Source organism: Equus asinus, chromosome 13, assembly GCF_041296235.1.
Source record: "Equus asinus isolate D_3611 breed Donkey chromosome 13, EquAss-T2T_v2, whole genome shotgun sequence".
NCBI lineage: Eukaryota > Metazoa > Chordata > Mammalia > Perissodactyla > Equidae > Equus > Equus asinus.
Window position 1 is genome coordinate 20,066,452 of NC_091802.1, and position 18,250 is coordinate 20,084,701.

Genomic DNA, 18,250 nt, shown 5'->3' on the forward strand with positions numbered 1-18,250 from the left:
TTATCAAGTGCAATTGAATCAATTTGAATAGGAGAAAATTAGAATGCTTAGAAATATGCCCTAAATATCTCCTTTGGAAAAAAGTTTTTGCCAATTCCTCCAACATTCACACACATTACCTTCCTCCTTTAAAATATACCAGTCCATTTTCTGTTGTTCTGCAAGTTTATAAGTCACTTAGCAATGCAGGAGTGAGTGAGTGCCAGTGCTGAAGCATGAGAGGAAGCGTTATAAAGAAAGCTCTTTCAATGACTGTGATGAACTGTCAGTGAAATGAAGCAATGATGAGCTTCTAGACTCGGGTGAGAGGCCCTAAATGACATGCCACAGTCATCAACAAGCCAACAGCAGAGTGCTGGTCACTGCAGTAGTTGGCCAGGCCGTGCAGGTCCTGTTAGATGTTCCTGTTAGTTTTCATCTGGCAGCAAAGAAACTGTGATCATCAGTCAACAAAGTTAATTGAGTATGAACAATGCATAGCGTACTATAGTAAGCACTTTGGGGATATATAAAAGAAACCCCAACCTGAAAAATAAGAAATTTGAACTGAATGAACTAAGATACTCTGATTCTATTAACTGTAAGATAGGGTTCCTGCCAGGAGATAGGACTATTTTCACCTTAGTGAAAATATTTTATCTATTTCTAACACAATTAGCTGAGAACAATCTGAGGAAAAATGAAGAACTAAACCTTATAAGAGATGAACAAAAGAACTAAGGACTGATAATAGGCTTTTCAATCCTATCAACAGGTCAATGCCTCAACAAAAATCTACCTGAATAGATACTTGGGCCGTTGCAACAAAGATTCCCTTCATCCAAGATTTTGAGTTGTAGAAGAGACAAATAAAAATACTGTACAGTGTTTTTGCCTGCCCAGCATTCCCTGACCTTTAGGGAACCACTCCCTTGTCACTTTCAAATCAAGTAGTTTGTCTGGGCTTGCTATCAGTCTCCCAACACCAAGGATGGGCACCTGACCCACGCCTGGCCAATCAAATGATATACTCCCCTGAGCAACATGACTGGATCCAGGATGGGCACAAGGTTTAAAACAGGTAAGGGACAGAGAATGGAATGGCTAACCCAACACATACCTCTAATACTCTTCTCCCTTATCTACTTTTATTATATGGGATAGAAAACACTTTTTTTTTAGTCTGTCTTGCTTTTGGGAGGCCACATATTACACAGTTCTGGATAATGACTTGTAAGCAGAAGTTTGCTAGGCATGCTTCTGGGAAAACTTTTGCTGTCTGGATAAAAGGGACAGATATTTCTAGTGCTCCCTCTTTCCTCCATTCTCTTGCTTTGAATGAGGATATGATCTCTGGACAAGCTACATCCATTTTGTGACCATGAAGTGCTAAGCAAGAGAGTATGAAGTCAACATTCTAAAGATGACAAAGCAGAAAGAAAGAAAGAAAATAACTAGATCCTTGATGACGTAATTGAGCTGCTATACCAGCTCTAGGCTGCCTACCTCTGAACTTCGTGATTCGACGAAAAAAATGAACTCCCATTTCTTTAAACCACTATAACCTAGATTTTCTATTACTCATCAAGAAACACGTTTCTAAGTGAATCAAAGACCTTCCAAATGTTTTTTCTGGATCTATTTGGGAAAGCTCTTTCCCAAAGGATTCATACGCTAGTCAAACATAGGCCTGGACTGCTGGTTCCACTTTTGCAAACACATGGGGGAAAGCCTGTCTGAAAATGAAACCAGTACACAGGAAAACAGAACAGAAAACAGAGTCAGATTCCTGGCATGGAACATCACTTGACTGCCTGAATCCAACAGGGCCTGAAGTCAATTGTAGCTCAAGACTTTTCAGCTATATCAGCCAGTAAGTTCTCTTTTTTGGCTTAAGTCAGTTTTAACTGAATTTCACTGGAAAGAGTCCTGACTGACACACCACATGGAAGTATGTATATTAATCAACTAATACAAGTAAGTTAATTTGAGGCAGTAATCTGTGACTTTAAGAAGATAGCCAATTAGGTTCTCCTTCTGTGTGTATATATATATATATATATTTTTTTTTTTTTTAAAAAGTCCCAGCAAACAATAGCACATATTTCTGTTTGTAAATATATGTAAATAAATGCATAGAAAAACATGCCTGAAAAGATATTATCAAATTAATCCAGGGGACTGGGATGGCATCAGAGGTAGCTAAGGATGACTAACTCTCTGTAAACTTCTTTTTACACGTACTCACATATTACTTGTGTATATACAAATGAAATTAAAAAACAAAAACAAAACAATCTGCTGCGAAGGTGTATGTGTCAGGCAGTGTATAGTGGCTGAGAACACAGGTTTTAGAATTAGAGAAATCTACTTTTGAGATCTGGCTTATGACCTTAAGCATATTATTTAACCTCTGTAACCCCTTATCTCCCATCTGTAAAAACGAACAATAAATGGTACATTATAGTGTCAGTCTAAGAAGTGGTTAGGACAATGACTAGTACACAGCAAACTTTTAACTATTGTTAGAAATGATTATTATAAGTAGTAAAGTGGTTATTTCCATCTAACTTTGAGTAGCTACTTAAATGGGAACTACTTGAAAGAAGCTTAGTTTTTCTTTTTATAGTCCAAACTCAAGAACTTGTATTAAAATTTTAGCAATCTAACTCCTATATTAAGTAATTTAGAATAAGTATCTTAAGATACAGCTTGTCCCCTGAAGACCTCCAATTAGCTTAAGCAGCTTCACTGAGGATTACCAGGAGTCTTTTCTAAAAGTTAGAGGTTCTTTCTGTGTGCGTGCATTTTAATTTCATGTAATTAGTAATGTGTTATACATTCTGCCTTGTTCATAAGCTTAAAGAGAATTCATCTTAAATTTTTCTATAGGTTTTTGTAAAGAACTTTCATCATGGTAATACATAAAAAGGATCGAACCTTATCTAATGCCTTTTCTGCATCAATTGAGATAATCATGATTTTTCTCACTTAAAATGTCAAAGTATATTAATAGATTTTCTGCAGGTGAACCATCTTTGCATTCCTGGGATAAACCCCACTTGATCATAAGGATTATTTTTTTTAAAAATTATAAGCTATATCTATTATTTTAGAGTGATAACTTTAATTGTTAATATTTATTAAATGTTTAGAATGCCAAACACTAGTCTATGCTCTCCTTACATGCACTCTCTCTTCATCATTATAATAATTTAATGAGATAGGAACCATTTTTATTCCCATTTTACAGATGAATGAACTGTGGCACATGGAGGTTAAGTAATTTTCCTGAGGTCACAAACTGAGTTACTAGTAGAGCCAGGATTCGTATTCAGTCTGTCTGAAAATGGTACTGTACAACTCCTGGTACTCCATTCAACATGTTGTGCAGTGTAGTGAGCCTAACACTGATAGCCTACACTCTTAATCACTACAGTCCAGAGAAACATAAGCAGAGTAGGTATCTGGGGCAGGGCACTGAGCTAAGCATTATGCCCGTTGCAGAATAGTCATAATACACAGAACTACATAGCTATATTATACATATTGGATTGGGGACCAAATTAATCTTTTAAAGTTAAAAAAAAAATTTAAGTGGCTACATTCTAAATCTGTTTGTGTGTGGGTGTGTATGTGTCCTCCAATCTCAGCTCTAAATGGCTATAACATGAATGGAGATACTGGCAAGGAGCTCCTAACAGTTCTAGGTACTTTTGCCATAAGCATCTTTGCCACAAACATTTCTACCACATAACTAATTGGCCGTAAGGCAATTTTGCCATAAAAGATAAAACAATGAAAAATAAGATAAAAGAAAGACATTAAGGACATAATGAAATATGTAGCACATATCTGGACTACATTTAAATGTTCCATCACATGCCCAGTCCTCATATTTCACCAAATCATCCAAGCCAGATTCTATGCCAAATACCAAAATTCTGGCCACCTCATGTTCTCCACTATCAAACAGTAAAAAATTCTCACAAAACTTATACTCATCAGGAATCACATAGCCATTTCTTTTTCTTTGGTCGGAGGACAGGAGGAAGCTCTTGATTATTCTTTGCCTCCAACTTCTAATATTGCATGATAAATTTGGTAAAGACAGCATTAGAGAACAAGCTGTTATATCTAAATTAGTTAATGATAATTAATACTCTTGAAGACTGCTGTGAATGACTTGCCATAGATTGGTAAACTTTTGGTTTTGATGGGTGGGAGGGATGACTGTGCTCATGAAGGATTTGCAAACTGGTATGTTATCATTTTCCAGTATAGAATGCAATCTGGCTTTACACTCTCTTATTTCACACTTAAGTTTTATCACCGTTTTTCTAGTTGAAACCAAATTGTCAACCAGTTATTTTAACTTTTATGGCAAAATTGCCATATAGCCAATTAGTTATGTGGTGAAAATGCTTGAGGCAAAAATGCTTGTGGCAAAGATGTCTATGGCAAAAATGCTTATTGCAAAAAATACCAGACACGGCTACAGTTCTGGCAAACATAGTGGACACGGTTGCCAACAGGCTAACAAGAGGCATATAAGACATGCATCATGGCCTAAGGGAAGAAGTAGTGAGCGGGAAGGGAAAATGTAGACCCTGACTGATGGCTTAAGGAAAGAGCTTCAAGGGTCTGTGAACTTGACAGCAGTGGTGGTATAATGATTAACTAGCAAATGTAGATAAAAAACTGAATTTCCATACTGGGGGAAAAATGGAACCAAGTAATATGCTAGGTTCATTTACATTTAATTATATATAGTAGGTTTAACTTATTCTATACAAATCAACCTGGCTTAGTGTTCAAAGACCATGAACACCTGCCTAAGGAGACCATTTCCAGCACTGGTTAAAAGCTGTCTAAAGACGAGACTTTAAAGTCCCTGCAAAGCATTTCTAGCCTTTGAGCAGAAATGGTCTCCTAGTTAGTTTTACCCCATCGGTCTTCTGTTCAAAATCAAAATATTCCAACGCCAAGACTAGCCAGAGCTACCCCTAATCGTGGTGCTCTCTTAAGGCCATCACTAAACACAGTGAGAAGCAAAATGTTAAACTCTAAGAGGCATTACTTTTAAGAGGCCAATTCATGTAAAAATGTACCAGAAAGGATTATGCTAAACATCTTAACCTATTTAACTAGTTAAATAAATATGGAACTTTAAATTTTCCTTTCTTTCCTCCTTTGTTCTAGACAATAATATATTTACTATTTTTTACTTAATTGAAAGTTCTAGTTATCAGATTTTCAAAATTTCTGGTAGAAAAAGGACTCACTTGCCAGGAGTACTCAAAGGAGCACACACTGACTTTTGGTGCAGTAAGTTATATTTTCAGGCTGTTCTGGACAGCAGGCAGGAAACCCCTTAGGAAGTCTTGCTCTCTTGAGTGTGTTTAGCGATTCTTTGACATGAGAGTTAGCTGGCAACCAGTCGCAATAATAGTTAAAATTCCTCTAGAAGTGGGAGGGTGGCACCAGGGTGTCTGATCTTCAACACTTTTCATCATTGGCTACCTTTAGCCAGGCAAGATTTACTGACCTAAAGAGGTCAGTAAAAGAGGAAAACTATTTTGCTACTTCGAAGGACATATTTACCATGAGGTGTTGATAAATTAGTTTAATATTCCCAAGACTGGCCAATAAACAGATCATAATCTTTTTAGTTCCTTCTACAATAGAGAACCTCTTTCTAGGTTAAGACTTACTGTGCTCTTCTAAGGGTGTTAGCGCCTCATATTATTTTATTTTAGTTCTAAACTCAATGCAAGAGCAGGATGTAACCAGCAGGCGGCTATGTAAAATACTAGCATCTACATCTCTATTTACTAGTTTGGGCTGGTGCTAGAAGAAAACATGCTTTACCCACTGCCCTTCATGCCTGTGAAAAGGGAAGCTCTGGAGTCACACTAGAATGACAGAAAGGGGATGGCAAGGCCTTGACCAAATGTTTGGCTGGTAGTTTGAGAGGAGTATCCAACTTGGTCTGTCATTTGGTCAATCAATCATATCAATCAGATCTTGTAATGATCAATCAGATCATCTAAATGCCCAATTTAAAAGAAAACAAGGCAAAGCCCAGGAAAACTAGTTGCTGAGTCTTCTTGTTAAAGCCTTCTCTGTTTCCGTTTGTTGTTCCTAGGAAAAGTATTCTCCTTACTCACTCTTCACATCATTAAGCTGTTTTGTCCAAAGGAGATTAGGAAAGTGCTTCTAAAAAATGCTGCTAAATGAACAGGGTGGAGATAAAAACCATCTTGTCTTTCTCAGCAGTGACTTGGCTGGTTGCAAGTAATATTGATCAGTGCAAATCTGGCAATCTCTCTTCATACTTCTAACACCATTCACATCTGATTCTGTGTTAGTGGCAAGAGTGCAATAGAAACAGCTTCACATTCCTGGCTGGAATAAGAGATAGCAGGCATTTTGGCTCAGTATTTGGAAAGGACATCTTGATAGACGTGTACTAGGTTATGGCACTAAGGTTGAAGCTTCACCCCCAGTAACTCCTCTTAGACAAAAAAACAAAGAGACAAAAAGCCAGGGGTCATTTATTATCAAAGGTGCTAAAATAAAATTTCTTCTCAGATAGCACTGGGAATTACCATATTTTATTTGGTTTTACAAATATATAGCAATTTCCTAATTACGGCCATGACATAAAAATATAAATAAAATCTACAAGTAATGTTTTCGTTTAACAATTCTCAATTCATTATTCCATTGGAAGGGAAATCCTGCCAAACAGATGGTTACCAAATGCAGATTCCGCCCCCTTTACCTGTTTATGAGGACCCCTGAGTATGTGTGCCTTAGCGCCTTCACAAGCCGTCCTCATTGCTTCCAGTGATGGTGTGCCCAAGAGATCCGTGATCAAATCCAACTTCAAGGAAACATGAAATACAGGTGGATGGTAAGCTCATGGAAACAATTTTTCATTACTCTTAAAATCATAGCATTAGAGATGAGGACCAAATGGGGGGGTGGGGCGGAACACTTTAAGGCAAGCTCCAGATTAACTGATAGGAGTCTCTACTTTCACTTTCTGGACTATTAAAAAAACAGAAAAATGTTTATTAGGAATCCACACGATAGAAATACAGAAAGTATGTTTTGGCAAGCATGGCCTTCTAAGGCTATAGTAGTTTAGGAGTCTGTACCTACCTGCCCTGAGGTCTTGATACCATAGCTATCTATGATTCTTGCAGAGGTGAACTGCTCTTTTGCTTATGGCTAATGACTGTCCTTTTCAAACAGTTAATGAATGGATTCTGATGCTTCAAACAGATTCAGGATCATCAAGAAGCTAATCCACAAATCAGCCACCTGTGATTTAGTACATACTCAGAACACTCACACCTGAAATGAAAGCTCAGCTATCAATGTTTGGGCCAGTACACACACTTTACATTTTAGTTATGCTAGAAATCTCCTACATTGGCAGAAAACTGTGGTACTTAGAAATCTATGACACTGCATAAGGCCACATTTAGCTAGCTGGGCACAATAAAAGAGACCAATAAAAATGGTCTTCTCTTCCAGCCACAACTAGAAGGACCCACAATGAAGAATATACAACTATGTACCAGGGGGCTTTGGGGAGAAAAAGGAAAAAACAAAATCTTAAAAAAAAAAAAAAAAAGGTCTTCTCACAAACAAGTCTTTGTAGGCAGCAAACTACTGTAACAATTTTCTATAGTGCTACAATTGTTCTAACTTCATAACTAATCAGCAATAACATTTCATTCGGATTCCTCCAGGATGGAGAATTCTCACTAGAGAATACTTCTTTTCCTGGTTCTGGGGTTGCCAAATATAAAGTACTATTCTCTGCACTTATCTAAACCATGGGGTAGCCCTCAAAATCACTGCCCTCCAGCCTAATGGAGATACTTGAGAAGCTTGTTTTCTATAGAAGTAAAGATTTCCTTACAAAGCTTTTTGGGAAAAGGGTGTTGGTGATACTTTTGGACCTCTAACAACTACACTAAAGGCAGAAGGAAAGGACTGGCTCATGAAAACAAAGGGAAACATTCAGATAGTTGTCTAAAATAGGTCAGATCCATGGATGAGAAACATTTTTATGAAGTCTGCTGGTACTACAGTACCTAGGGTATTTATTTCTCAAAGACATACAGAAAATGGTACAGAAAATAACTATGTCCATTTAGAAGTTAGACTCTTGTCCCATTTTACATCTTGATTTCTCACCCCAAAATACACTGAAGATAGAGTGAGTTCTCCTTCAATGGCTACGTCAGACTGGCAAACTCAAGACCTACGTACTTCTCTAGAAAATGAGATATCTGAATCCCATTCCAGTTGTTTCACATGTTCCTTTATATATTCATTTCAGCAGCAACTCAAGATCTTTGTTCAATATATGGAATTTGAACAACCATTTAATTTTTACTTAAGCTTTTCTGCCAGCTTATTATGTCCAGATTTGATAGTTTTACAGGTAAGTCTGTTAAACTCTAATTTCTAAATTGAACAGTAAAGTAGATACTGTCAATAGTACCCAACATTAGATTACATATGATAATTTTTTATCACCAGGATTGATTTTTAAGATGCATATTTTTAAAAAGTAGACTTTGAATGTATAGCAGAGAAATAAATTTAAATGTTGATTATAGCATATATAGTTCCTAATGTATCGGTTAACGATTCTTTGTAGAAAGAGCATAAAAGAAATGATTCCATTTTTGGTCAAGTGCATGAATTATTTACAAAGATACACAGTAGTCAGGGTGATCTTTTAAATGTGATCAATCAAATCTTAACACTCCTTTGCTCCAAATCCTCAAATAGCTTTCCATCACACTTTGGATAGAATAAAATCCAAAATCCTTCTCAGGTCACCATGGTTGGGCTCTTTCTCTCTCTCTGACCTCCTCTCATATGTCCTCTTCCTTGATCATGCCATCCCTCCAACACGCCACTCTTGTTCCTGCCTCAGAGGTTTTACTATGCTGGTTGTCTCTTTTCCTGGAACACTCTTTCCTAGTATCTTTCTCCCTCATTTCACTGGGGTCACTCCTCAAATGTTATCCCTTCAGAGAATTCTTTAATATTGCTCTGTTCCATCATCATTCTCTAGCCCTAACCTGGTTTAATTTTTTCTTCATAGAATTTATCATTAGTTGAGATTATATTTATTTGTATACTTATTTTCTCTCTCTTGTGAATGTTTCACAAAGGCAAGAACTAAGTTTGTCTTATTTACTGCTGTATCCCTGGCATCCTGGCACACCACCACCATCATAATTGCTAACATTTGCTGAATGCTCACCATGTTCCAGGTCTTACTTTCAGCTTTACTACTTCATTTAATCTGCACAAAAATCCTCAGAACAATTTAACTTGCTCAAGATTTAAAAGATAGTAAGTGGGAGAGCTAGGATTTGAACCCACCAATTTGATCCTACAGTCTGAGCTCATTTTTACATTATTTTCATGCAAACAGAAAATACGTGTAGTAATGAATTAGCTATAAAGGCAAACAACGCACATGAATGGTTTCTTAAACTACATTTTAATCAGCTTCTGATGTTCTCTGCTATATTTAAATATTTTAGCCAAATAATAAAGGTTGGAAATGTTTCTAAATGTTCAGATTTAAAGAAATCAACGCTCAAAATTTATATTCTAAGCATAAAGTATATTAAGTCACCAAGTACATTTTCAAGTCAGACCCATTCAGGTATAAAGAAGAGAGGCCCTCTAACAACTGAAGATTATACCTGTGCAAATTGTTACAGCAGAGTCCGCTGCTATGCATCAGTGCATGTAATAAAGTCAACACTCCCTCTAATAGGCTCGTAAGTTACAAAATGAATCTCTCTGTAATATTCAACTTCATAACTTTCTGAATTTTAAGTGAACCTGAATTCGCTAAAAGCAATTCAGTAAAATGAATAAGCCCAAGACATGTGTGCAAGATGGTTTTTCCTTTAAATCTGTAATAGAACTGAAAGCTACTAAAGCCTGAAGTGAAATCATACCTGCTGAATGGGACTCTGTGCCTGAAACAGTATTCTTCGTCCTAGTAGTTCTGCAAAGATACATCCGACAGACCAGATGTCAATAGCATTGCTGTAATGACGGCTGCCCATCAGGATTTCCGGAGCCCGATAATACTGAGTAACAACTTCCTGAGTCATATGACGAGATTCATCTAATTCTTCCACTCTGGCCAATCCAAAATCACAAATCTAAACAGAAAAGATTATCAAAATATTGTCAAATAGACAAATATATTTAAAAATGGAAAAGTAAAACAAAAAAAACAAAAAATGAAGATCTTGATAGACTTCTAAACTTTGAAAAGCATTCAATAATACGGGTAGAGTAAATTTGTGTCAATACAGTAGTTGCCTCCCCTTATCCACGGTTTTCGCTTTCTGTGGTTTTAGTTACTCGAGGTCAATCCGAAAATATTAAATGGAAAATTTCAGGAATAAGCAATTCATAAGTTTTAAATTGCATGCCATTCTGAGAAGCATGATGGAAATCTCCTGCCAACCCACTCCATCCCACCCAGGACATGAATCATCCTTTTGTCCAGTATATCCAGGCTGTATATGCTACCCGCCTGGTAGTCACTTAGTAGCTGTCTGGGTTATCAGATTGACTGTGTGGTATTGCAGTGCTTGTGTTCAAGTAACCCTTATTTCACTTAATAATGGCCCCAAAGTACGAGAGTAGTGATGCTGGCAATTTGGATATGCCAAAGAGAAGCCATAAAGTGCTTCCTTTAAGTGAAAAAGTGAAAGCTATGGATTTCATAAGAAAAAAACCATATGCTGAGGTTGCTAAGGTTTATTACAGTATAGTTATAATTGTTCTATTTTATTATTATTGTTCTTAATCTCTGACTGTGCCTAATTTATAAGTTAAACTTTATCATAGGTATGTGGGTGTGGGAAAAAACAGTATATATGGGGATCAGTACTATCTGTGGTTTCAGGCATCCACTGCAGGTCTTGGAACAGATCCCCCATGGAGAAGGGGGGACTACTGTATATAATTTGACCTTATTTGTATGAGAGGGAAGAAAAATCTCAAACTTCCATATTTCAAGATAAAATAATGTATCTTAAAAATATGCTTCTCATCTTTAATCTGTTTTCAATTGATAACTAAACCAAAAAAACCAGCTGAATGCATATTTCTAGGTTTAATGTAAAAACAAAGCTATCTATTTTCAAGGCTATCTTATTGAGGGAGATATTATAAGAAAAAAAAGATATATCTTGAAGACTTCCTAAACTATGTTCATTCTCTTTATGGAATACATATAGAAAAATTTCTCTAAAGCTATGGGTTTCAAACTGAGTCCTGGTGAATCCAATTCTGAGGAGGTACTTCAGGAGTTCCATAAACATTTTACTTAAACTCCACATCTATCTATCTATTTAAAATACTAATTCATAGCCAAATGTTTGAATATGTCAAAATACAACACTGTAGAATAACAATGCTACTAGGTTCATTCATTTTTTCATGCCATAAATATTTAATTGAGGGCTTGTTATATTTTAGACAGTATGCTAGAACCTGGAGACATAACAGTAAATGAGAAAGGCTGGTTAATTTATGTGCAGACCTAGGAATAAATCTTTTCTTGCTATTTCTGTTTAACTGAAAAGTATGCTGAGGTTGCAAGGTGAGCTATTAGTAAACAGCAGCAGCACACCACCAGCAAGTTCTGCTTATTTTCAGGAATTAAGGTTTTCTTGATACTGGGCAAACAAAAAACAAAAACTGGGAGCACTCAAGATGAGATAAGAGAGTAATGGCCATCTAAAAGCTCCAGCATTCTCACTGATTAACTTTATGAGTCAATATTCTAAGTGGCGAAATAACACTTTTTGTTTGTTTTCTAAGTTGAGTTCCCAGGATGAGATTTTGTTTGAAAAAAGGGTCTGGCAACTTAAAAAAAGTCTGAAAACCACTTCTTTAAAGGAAACAAATTTTATCCCTAATTTTTGGCAATCCTCTCCTTCTGTCTTGAATCTACTACGTCTGGTCACATCAAATGAATCCATGTTTGTATGTGGGGATGAATCAGTACAAAGCAAACATCTTTAAAGCTTAAAACAGAAATAAACATTTCAGACCACACAGAAAAACCATACCAAAAAGGAGAAAAAGCGTAAGCTGTTTATCAAATCCTCTATCAAAGGCTAGTGTTCAAATAACACACAAAATTTAAAAACTCTATTACTTGGCCATGAATTTTTTTTTTGATATCTTTTAAAACAAAACAAAACCAAAGGAAAGAACTTAAATCCTCTTTCCTATATATTTCTTGTATTTATATTATAAAAAAACTAACCACCCACCCGACAACAAACGTTTTCTGTTATAAAGCAAGTCCTTTGTTAAAAACATCAGTCTGATCTGGAGTCATTTTTGGTCATTTATCTGGAAGACAAGCTAAACTCAAAGTAAGAAGTTCATATGATCAGATGACCAAAACAATATTGAGATTTCCAGCAAAATTATCCATTTTGTGCTTAATAGGAAACAAAATATATTCACAATATGAAAGCATACTAGTTTAAAAGAAATGTTTTATCCAACACATGGATAAGGAGAACAGATTAGTGGTTACCAGAGCAGAAGGGGGTGGGGAAAGGGTGAAAGGGCTAAGGGGCACATATGTATGGTGACAGATAAAACCTAGACTATCGGTGGTGAGCACAATGTAGTCTATACAGAAACTGACATATAATAATGTACACCTGAAATTACACAATGTTATAAGCCAATATGGCCTCAATAAAACAATCAAATAAAAAAAGTTTTATTATAATTATTTTTGATGAATTTGTACATTTGAAAAGAGAGAGTTAGTGTCCACAGCCTGGCGCTCTACTGTGGCTTTTAAAAATAGGCTGCTAAGACAAGTCAAAGGAACTGAACAAAATTTCAATTTGTCCTGATCTGTGCATTGTTTATTCCATAAATGACATTTTCCTTTAGTTACTCATTTATACAGTCAGAGGTTACAATATCATAACAGATGATTTGAAAAATGGACTTCAAGCAGTTAACGGCAGCAAGCATGAGAGGTTCTATACAAAATACTTCGTGAAGTTCTCCAAGTTTTTATTTATCTTTTTAAAATTAAAATGGATTATGATGATAGGTTGTAGCTCTCTTTAAAATGTACAAAGGTGGCAGGGGAATGAACTCAATGACCTATAGAAAGAATATTTACATTAGTGGATTTGGGGAACAATTAATTTCTCTGTGGGAACAAAAGACTAAACTATAATAGTTGTTTTCAGCGAAAATATGAAAAATAGGGTTTTTTAATATATCTAGAGTTAAAACAGGAACAGAGTTCTTCAAGGCTATTATGAAGGGAGAATTTTTATTCAAAAGCAGTATAACACACCAGCTTTTAAAGAAAATTGGCCCACAGTTTAAAGCAAGCATTTAAAATAAAAAATGAAGTTAATATACTTATATACTTAGTTTTAATATTTAGTCTAACTGCCAACAAACTAAGTAATAATGACAATCTTGATTACTTTAAAGTAGGCAACATTTAAAAAAGTTTTTTTCTTTTCAAGTTTGAAATGTTAAGAATATTTACTTAATATAATACTGTAGCCCCTCATAAAATAGAGGAATTTTCATTTGCTTACACAGAGATGACACGGCTCTAGGAAGGACCTTAACTCTAATTTCTATGATGGGGAAAAGATGCTGGGCCTCTCACTAGTTAGGAGTTCTGCTAATACAAATATCTCTCTGAGATGGAGAAATGCACATATGTGGATTTTTCTATTTGTGAGCCACTCGAACAAAAGACAATGGGATCGGGGTGGTACTGGGGTAAAAGCAAAATTGAAACTGACAATTTGAGATTTCGGGGCTGCTAACTATACTTAATCCTGTAATCAATTCGCCTTCAGAGGAATAACTGGGGATTGGCTAGTATATATGTGGAAATACATTTGACCCTTTTCTGGCTTCGTATTTTCACTTTTAAACGTTTCCACTTCCCTACTTTACTACCTCAGTCAAACAGCATATAAAAATGTTAGCTGTGCAAAAACATGAACAGCCTTCTTAAAAGCCATACTTTCATTCTCATATAAATAGAAGCTTACTGGTCTTCCAATATTTCTTCTGATATACACTTCCTTTAATGATGGAATAATATGGGGAAAAAAATCACCTTCTCTATTCTTCTTTGTAGTCACATTATAACTCCAATTTCAGTGTTTCCGAAAAATCATGAAAAAAGCCAAGATTACAAATTAGTTATTGTCATGACTGATGATACTGCTAGAGAAAACTGGGTTCCTTAATTTTTGGTAAAGTCTTGAAAATAAATTTAACTATTTCTTTCACAAAAACATGTTGTTTCTTAAACTTGCCTTGACATTCTGATTTTTTTCTCACATATTTAAGTAGATTGAAAAGCTACCTTTAGAACACAGTTGCTGTTCACAAGGAGATTCCCTGGCTTAATGTCTCGATGTAAAATGCCAGCTGAATGGAGATATTTCAAACCTGAAATAGCAAACAGATTTAATTGCAGATATTTAATTCCTTTTACTCAACCAATAATTTGGGGAAAACCATAGAAACTCAGAGTACAGGATTTAAAACTGTTCCCTAAATAACTGCACAATGAGCATTATTAAAAGCTTGACTTAGTCCTACCTCAAAAAACTATAATTTTGTTACAGTAAAATAAAGTGTCATCAAAGATTTGCACTATCTAGAGATAATGTCTATAATTCAAAAGATTATTTAGGTTTAAGTATAGATAAGGTTTTTAGGCACTGGATTTAAGGTTGACCATACCAATATCCTTGAATTGCTCATAAGTGTGGCTACTGGAGCTCTGCTATTGATACTTTCAACCTGTGATTCTGAGTTTGCTCCAACAAAATAGTTCCCATTAGCCACCGGGGAGCCTTTCCCCAGACAGATTTTCATTGATGAGACAAATGCAGAAACTTGCCCAGGTTTGTTGGTAGTATTCTCCACCACTGAGAATCAAGAGGGTAATTAATTACTTTAAAAATATTTTTAAATATTAAAAAAAGACTTTTAATATTTTCGCACTGTTGATAAAGGTTACAGCTTCAGGGTTGAATCTTCTGAATAAGATATAGCAAATCAGATTTTTGACAAGTGTAAAAAAAGATCCAATACCTAATATCTTCTCTCCACACCCCCCACCAGAGAATGTCAACAAATCTATGGAAGGCGAACTTTCTAGTTTTAATATTATTCATGTGTTTTAATCCTTTCGGCAGATACTTTTCAATCTTTATAAAGAATGTCTTAATTCTACAAATCCCGTGGGAGAAAAAAGTATTTTGCTAGGTAAGAACACTGTTTCTTTACACAATTCTACATTTGTAATAACAAAATTCTGAAGGACAAACCCGATGGCCAGAAGCAGCTCTAAAAATGTCGGTTCAAATCACTTCTTTATCAAGTCAGTGGTCTTTAATGAGCCAGTCTGGAGAATTATTTAGCTGGCTATTTCAACCAGTCTCCTCCATGCTTTGGCTTTAAGAGTCATTTTGTTTTTTTACACTTGGACTCAGGTATGCTAGCCAACATTCTGACCAGGTTGGCTTGAAGAATGGATCTCATCCCACAGTTACTTTTCAGTTTAGTCATCTGATGCCAGCCACATACTCCTACTAATGGCTGTTTAGTAAAAACTTTGTGACAAACCATCTTGCTTATTTACCTACCCTAGATTAACTCACTCAACTGCCTAATGTATTAGATAGGGCCTTCTCTTACAGTGCTGAAAATAAGAACCATTTGGCCACCCTTAAAAGCCTCTTATTTAACATCAAGTATAGAGATTATTAAATATACCTTGGTTAAAAGAAAAAAGTCTTTAGGGAAAAGGAAAGCCTTGGAAAGTCAGATTAAAGTTCAGATGAGAAGAAAAATATTTCATTTATACAGTGACACAAGCTTTTTCTACAGAAAGAAAATCTTACCTCGCAAAATCTGATAAAGAAAAACTTTGACATGATCTGAGCTGAGTGGTTGAGGAGAGACGATAATTTTGTGTAGGTCACTCTGCATCAATTCTGTGACAACATATCTTGAGGTCTTAAGTTAAGGAGAGTTCAGAGAATTTAGCCCTCAATCCCCTCAGAGTAGGCACCAGGTCTAAAGAGTAACTTCCATTGTTTTTTTTTTTTTTTTTTAAAAGATTGGCACCTGAGCTAACAACTGTTGCCAACCTTCTTTTTTTTTCTTTATGCTTTTTCTCCCCAAATCCCCCCAGTACATAGTTGCATATTTCTCATTGTGGGTCCTTCCACTTGTGGCTTGTGGGACGCAGCCTCAGCATGGCCTGGTGAGCGGTGCCATGTCCGCACCCAGGATCCGAACCAGGGAAACCCTGGGCCGCCGAAGCAGAGCACATGAACTTAACCACTCGGCCATGGGGCTGGCCCAAATAACTTCCATTCTTAAGGCTAAAAAATGCTTAGGGAAACAAAGCTTCTAGACAGCATGAGAGAGATGAGAATTCCATTATTCACAAGATGAAACATTGCCAAAATTAAAGAATTTACTGTTTAAAAGTTAGCAAAAGTAAACAACCAAGTGCCTTTCCTGTAATTGGCATAATAAGAGAGAAAAATTATCGTCAACATTTTAAATGACAGCCAGGCTGAATATAAAGAGTGTGAAGTCTCAGATTCTATTCAGACATGTAACTGGAGCATCCTTTGAATGCAAACAAGAGAGAGTTGGTGGTCTCACTCTGCCACCATGGCACCAATGGAAAAGATGACAACCTACCTATCAACTGTGGCTTAAGCTACTTTATGAAGGACGTACTCCTAAAAATGTGTAAAATAGTTCAAATCCAAGTCCTCTCTACAATCTTAACAACTTAATTCTTTTATTATTTATTATTTAACTTTTTATACATTTATACCTCCTTTCTAAATTTTAAGCTTTCTATGCTTTGTGATCTGTTATATCCTCAAGGTTTTGCTCAATCAACACGGGGCAGATGATCAAAGGCTGGGGCCTGGGGAGCACTGGAGATGTCTAATTCAGAACTCTCATGAAGGTCTTGTCTCTTGCTATATCTAGAATAGGACAGATTCATGTCCTACCCTACCCACAGTTAAGAACTCATTAAAAGTTTGGGTGAGTTTTATGATTTAAGTATAATCTTCCTAAAGACCAATGGAAAGGGCCCTTGACTTTAGGAGGTTCTTAACAGGTTTCAAATTCTTCTGACACCTTGTAAAAGTTAGTTTCGCATTCTGAGTAAAACACTAAAGCTTCCCTAGCCCTGTGCATATGAAAACAGGGAAAGGCACGACAAAAAAAAAAATGGCATAGTTATTTTGCTTTCTTACATAGTTCCTCAGATCTTAACTGTCTTCTTCCAGGGAGATATTATGGAATCCTTGAAAGGACAACCCATCTGACACCCTGTAAAACACCTCTTGTACTAGTCCTGTTCCACTGCTACTCTTAGAAGAAGATAAGCCATCTCAAGGGGCAGCTATAGTCTTAGAGTGCTTAGCATTAGCTATAAATAAACTAAGAGGGTCCTGGGACTCCTGTTTTAGAATTTACATGCTCGTTTTAAGGGTAAATGCATATAAAAAATAAAGATGAGAAGGAGTCTGCCTTCAAAACTTACAATAATTTTTAAAAACTGCTGCTTGGTCCTCTTCTCTTTTCACATTCACTCTCTTGGATAATCCAATCCCATGACTTTAAATAACATCCATGCTGATGACATCTAACTTTATATCTCTAGTTAACCTAGTTAATCTTCATTTTATTTTTTATTTTACACTTTGTCTATTTATTTTTTAATTTTAATTTATTTATTTTTTCTGAGGAAGATCAGCCCTGAGCTAACATCTGTGCCCATCTCCCTCTACTTTATATGTGTGACGCCTACCAGAGCATGGCTTGCCTAGTGGGTGCCATGTCTGCACCCGGGATCCGAAGAAGTGAACCCCGGGCTGCGGAAGCAGAATGTGCACATTTAACCTCTGTGCCACCGGGCCAGCCCCAAATCTTCATTTCCTAAGTCCAGTCTTGTACATCAGACTGTCTACTCATCATCTCCACTGGATGTCTAATTGACATCTCAAACTAACATGTCCAAAACTATTCTCTAGCTTTCCCCCAAATACTTTCTAGCTGAAGGCTTTCCCACAGCAAACCTATTTTTCAGGCAAGTTGCTCACACACCACAAGCCTTGGAATCATCCTTGAT

General features: G+C 36.1%; 1 protein-coding gene across 1 annotated transcript in view; it reads right to left on the minus strand.

Moving 5' to 3' along the window:
• NLK (nemo like kinase) overlaps nucleotides 1-18,250 on the minus strand; it is a 162,648-nt gene that overhangs the window by 15,148 nt on the left and 129,250 nt on the right. The window contains exons 4-7 of the mRNA XM_014862121.3: nucleotides 15,987-16,093; nucleotides 14,438-14,523; nucleotides 9,993-10,202; nucleotides 6,767-6,868 (exon numbers count right to left, since the gene is read on the minus strand). Of these exons, the coding sequence (XP_014717607.1) occupies nucleotides 6,767-6,868; nucleotides 9,993-10,202; nucleotides 14,438-14,523; nucleotides 15,987-16,093 (505 nt within the window). The remainder of the gene's footprint in view (nucleotides 1-6,766; nucleotides 6,869-9,992; nucleotides 10,203-14,437; nucleotides 14,524-15,986; nucleotides 16,094-18,250) is intronic.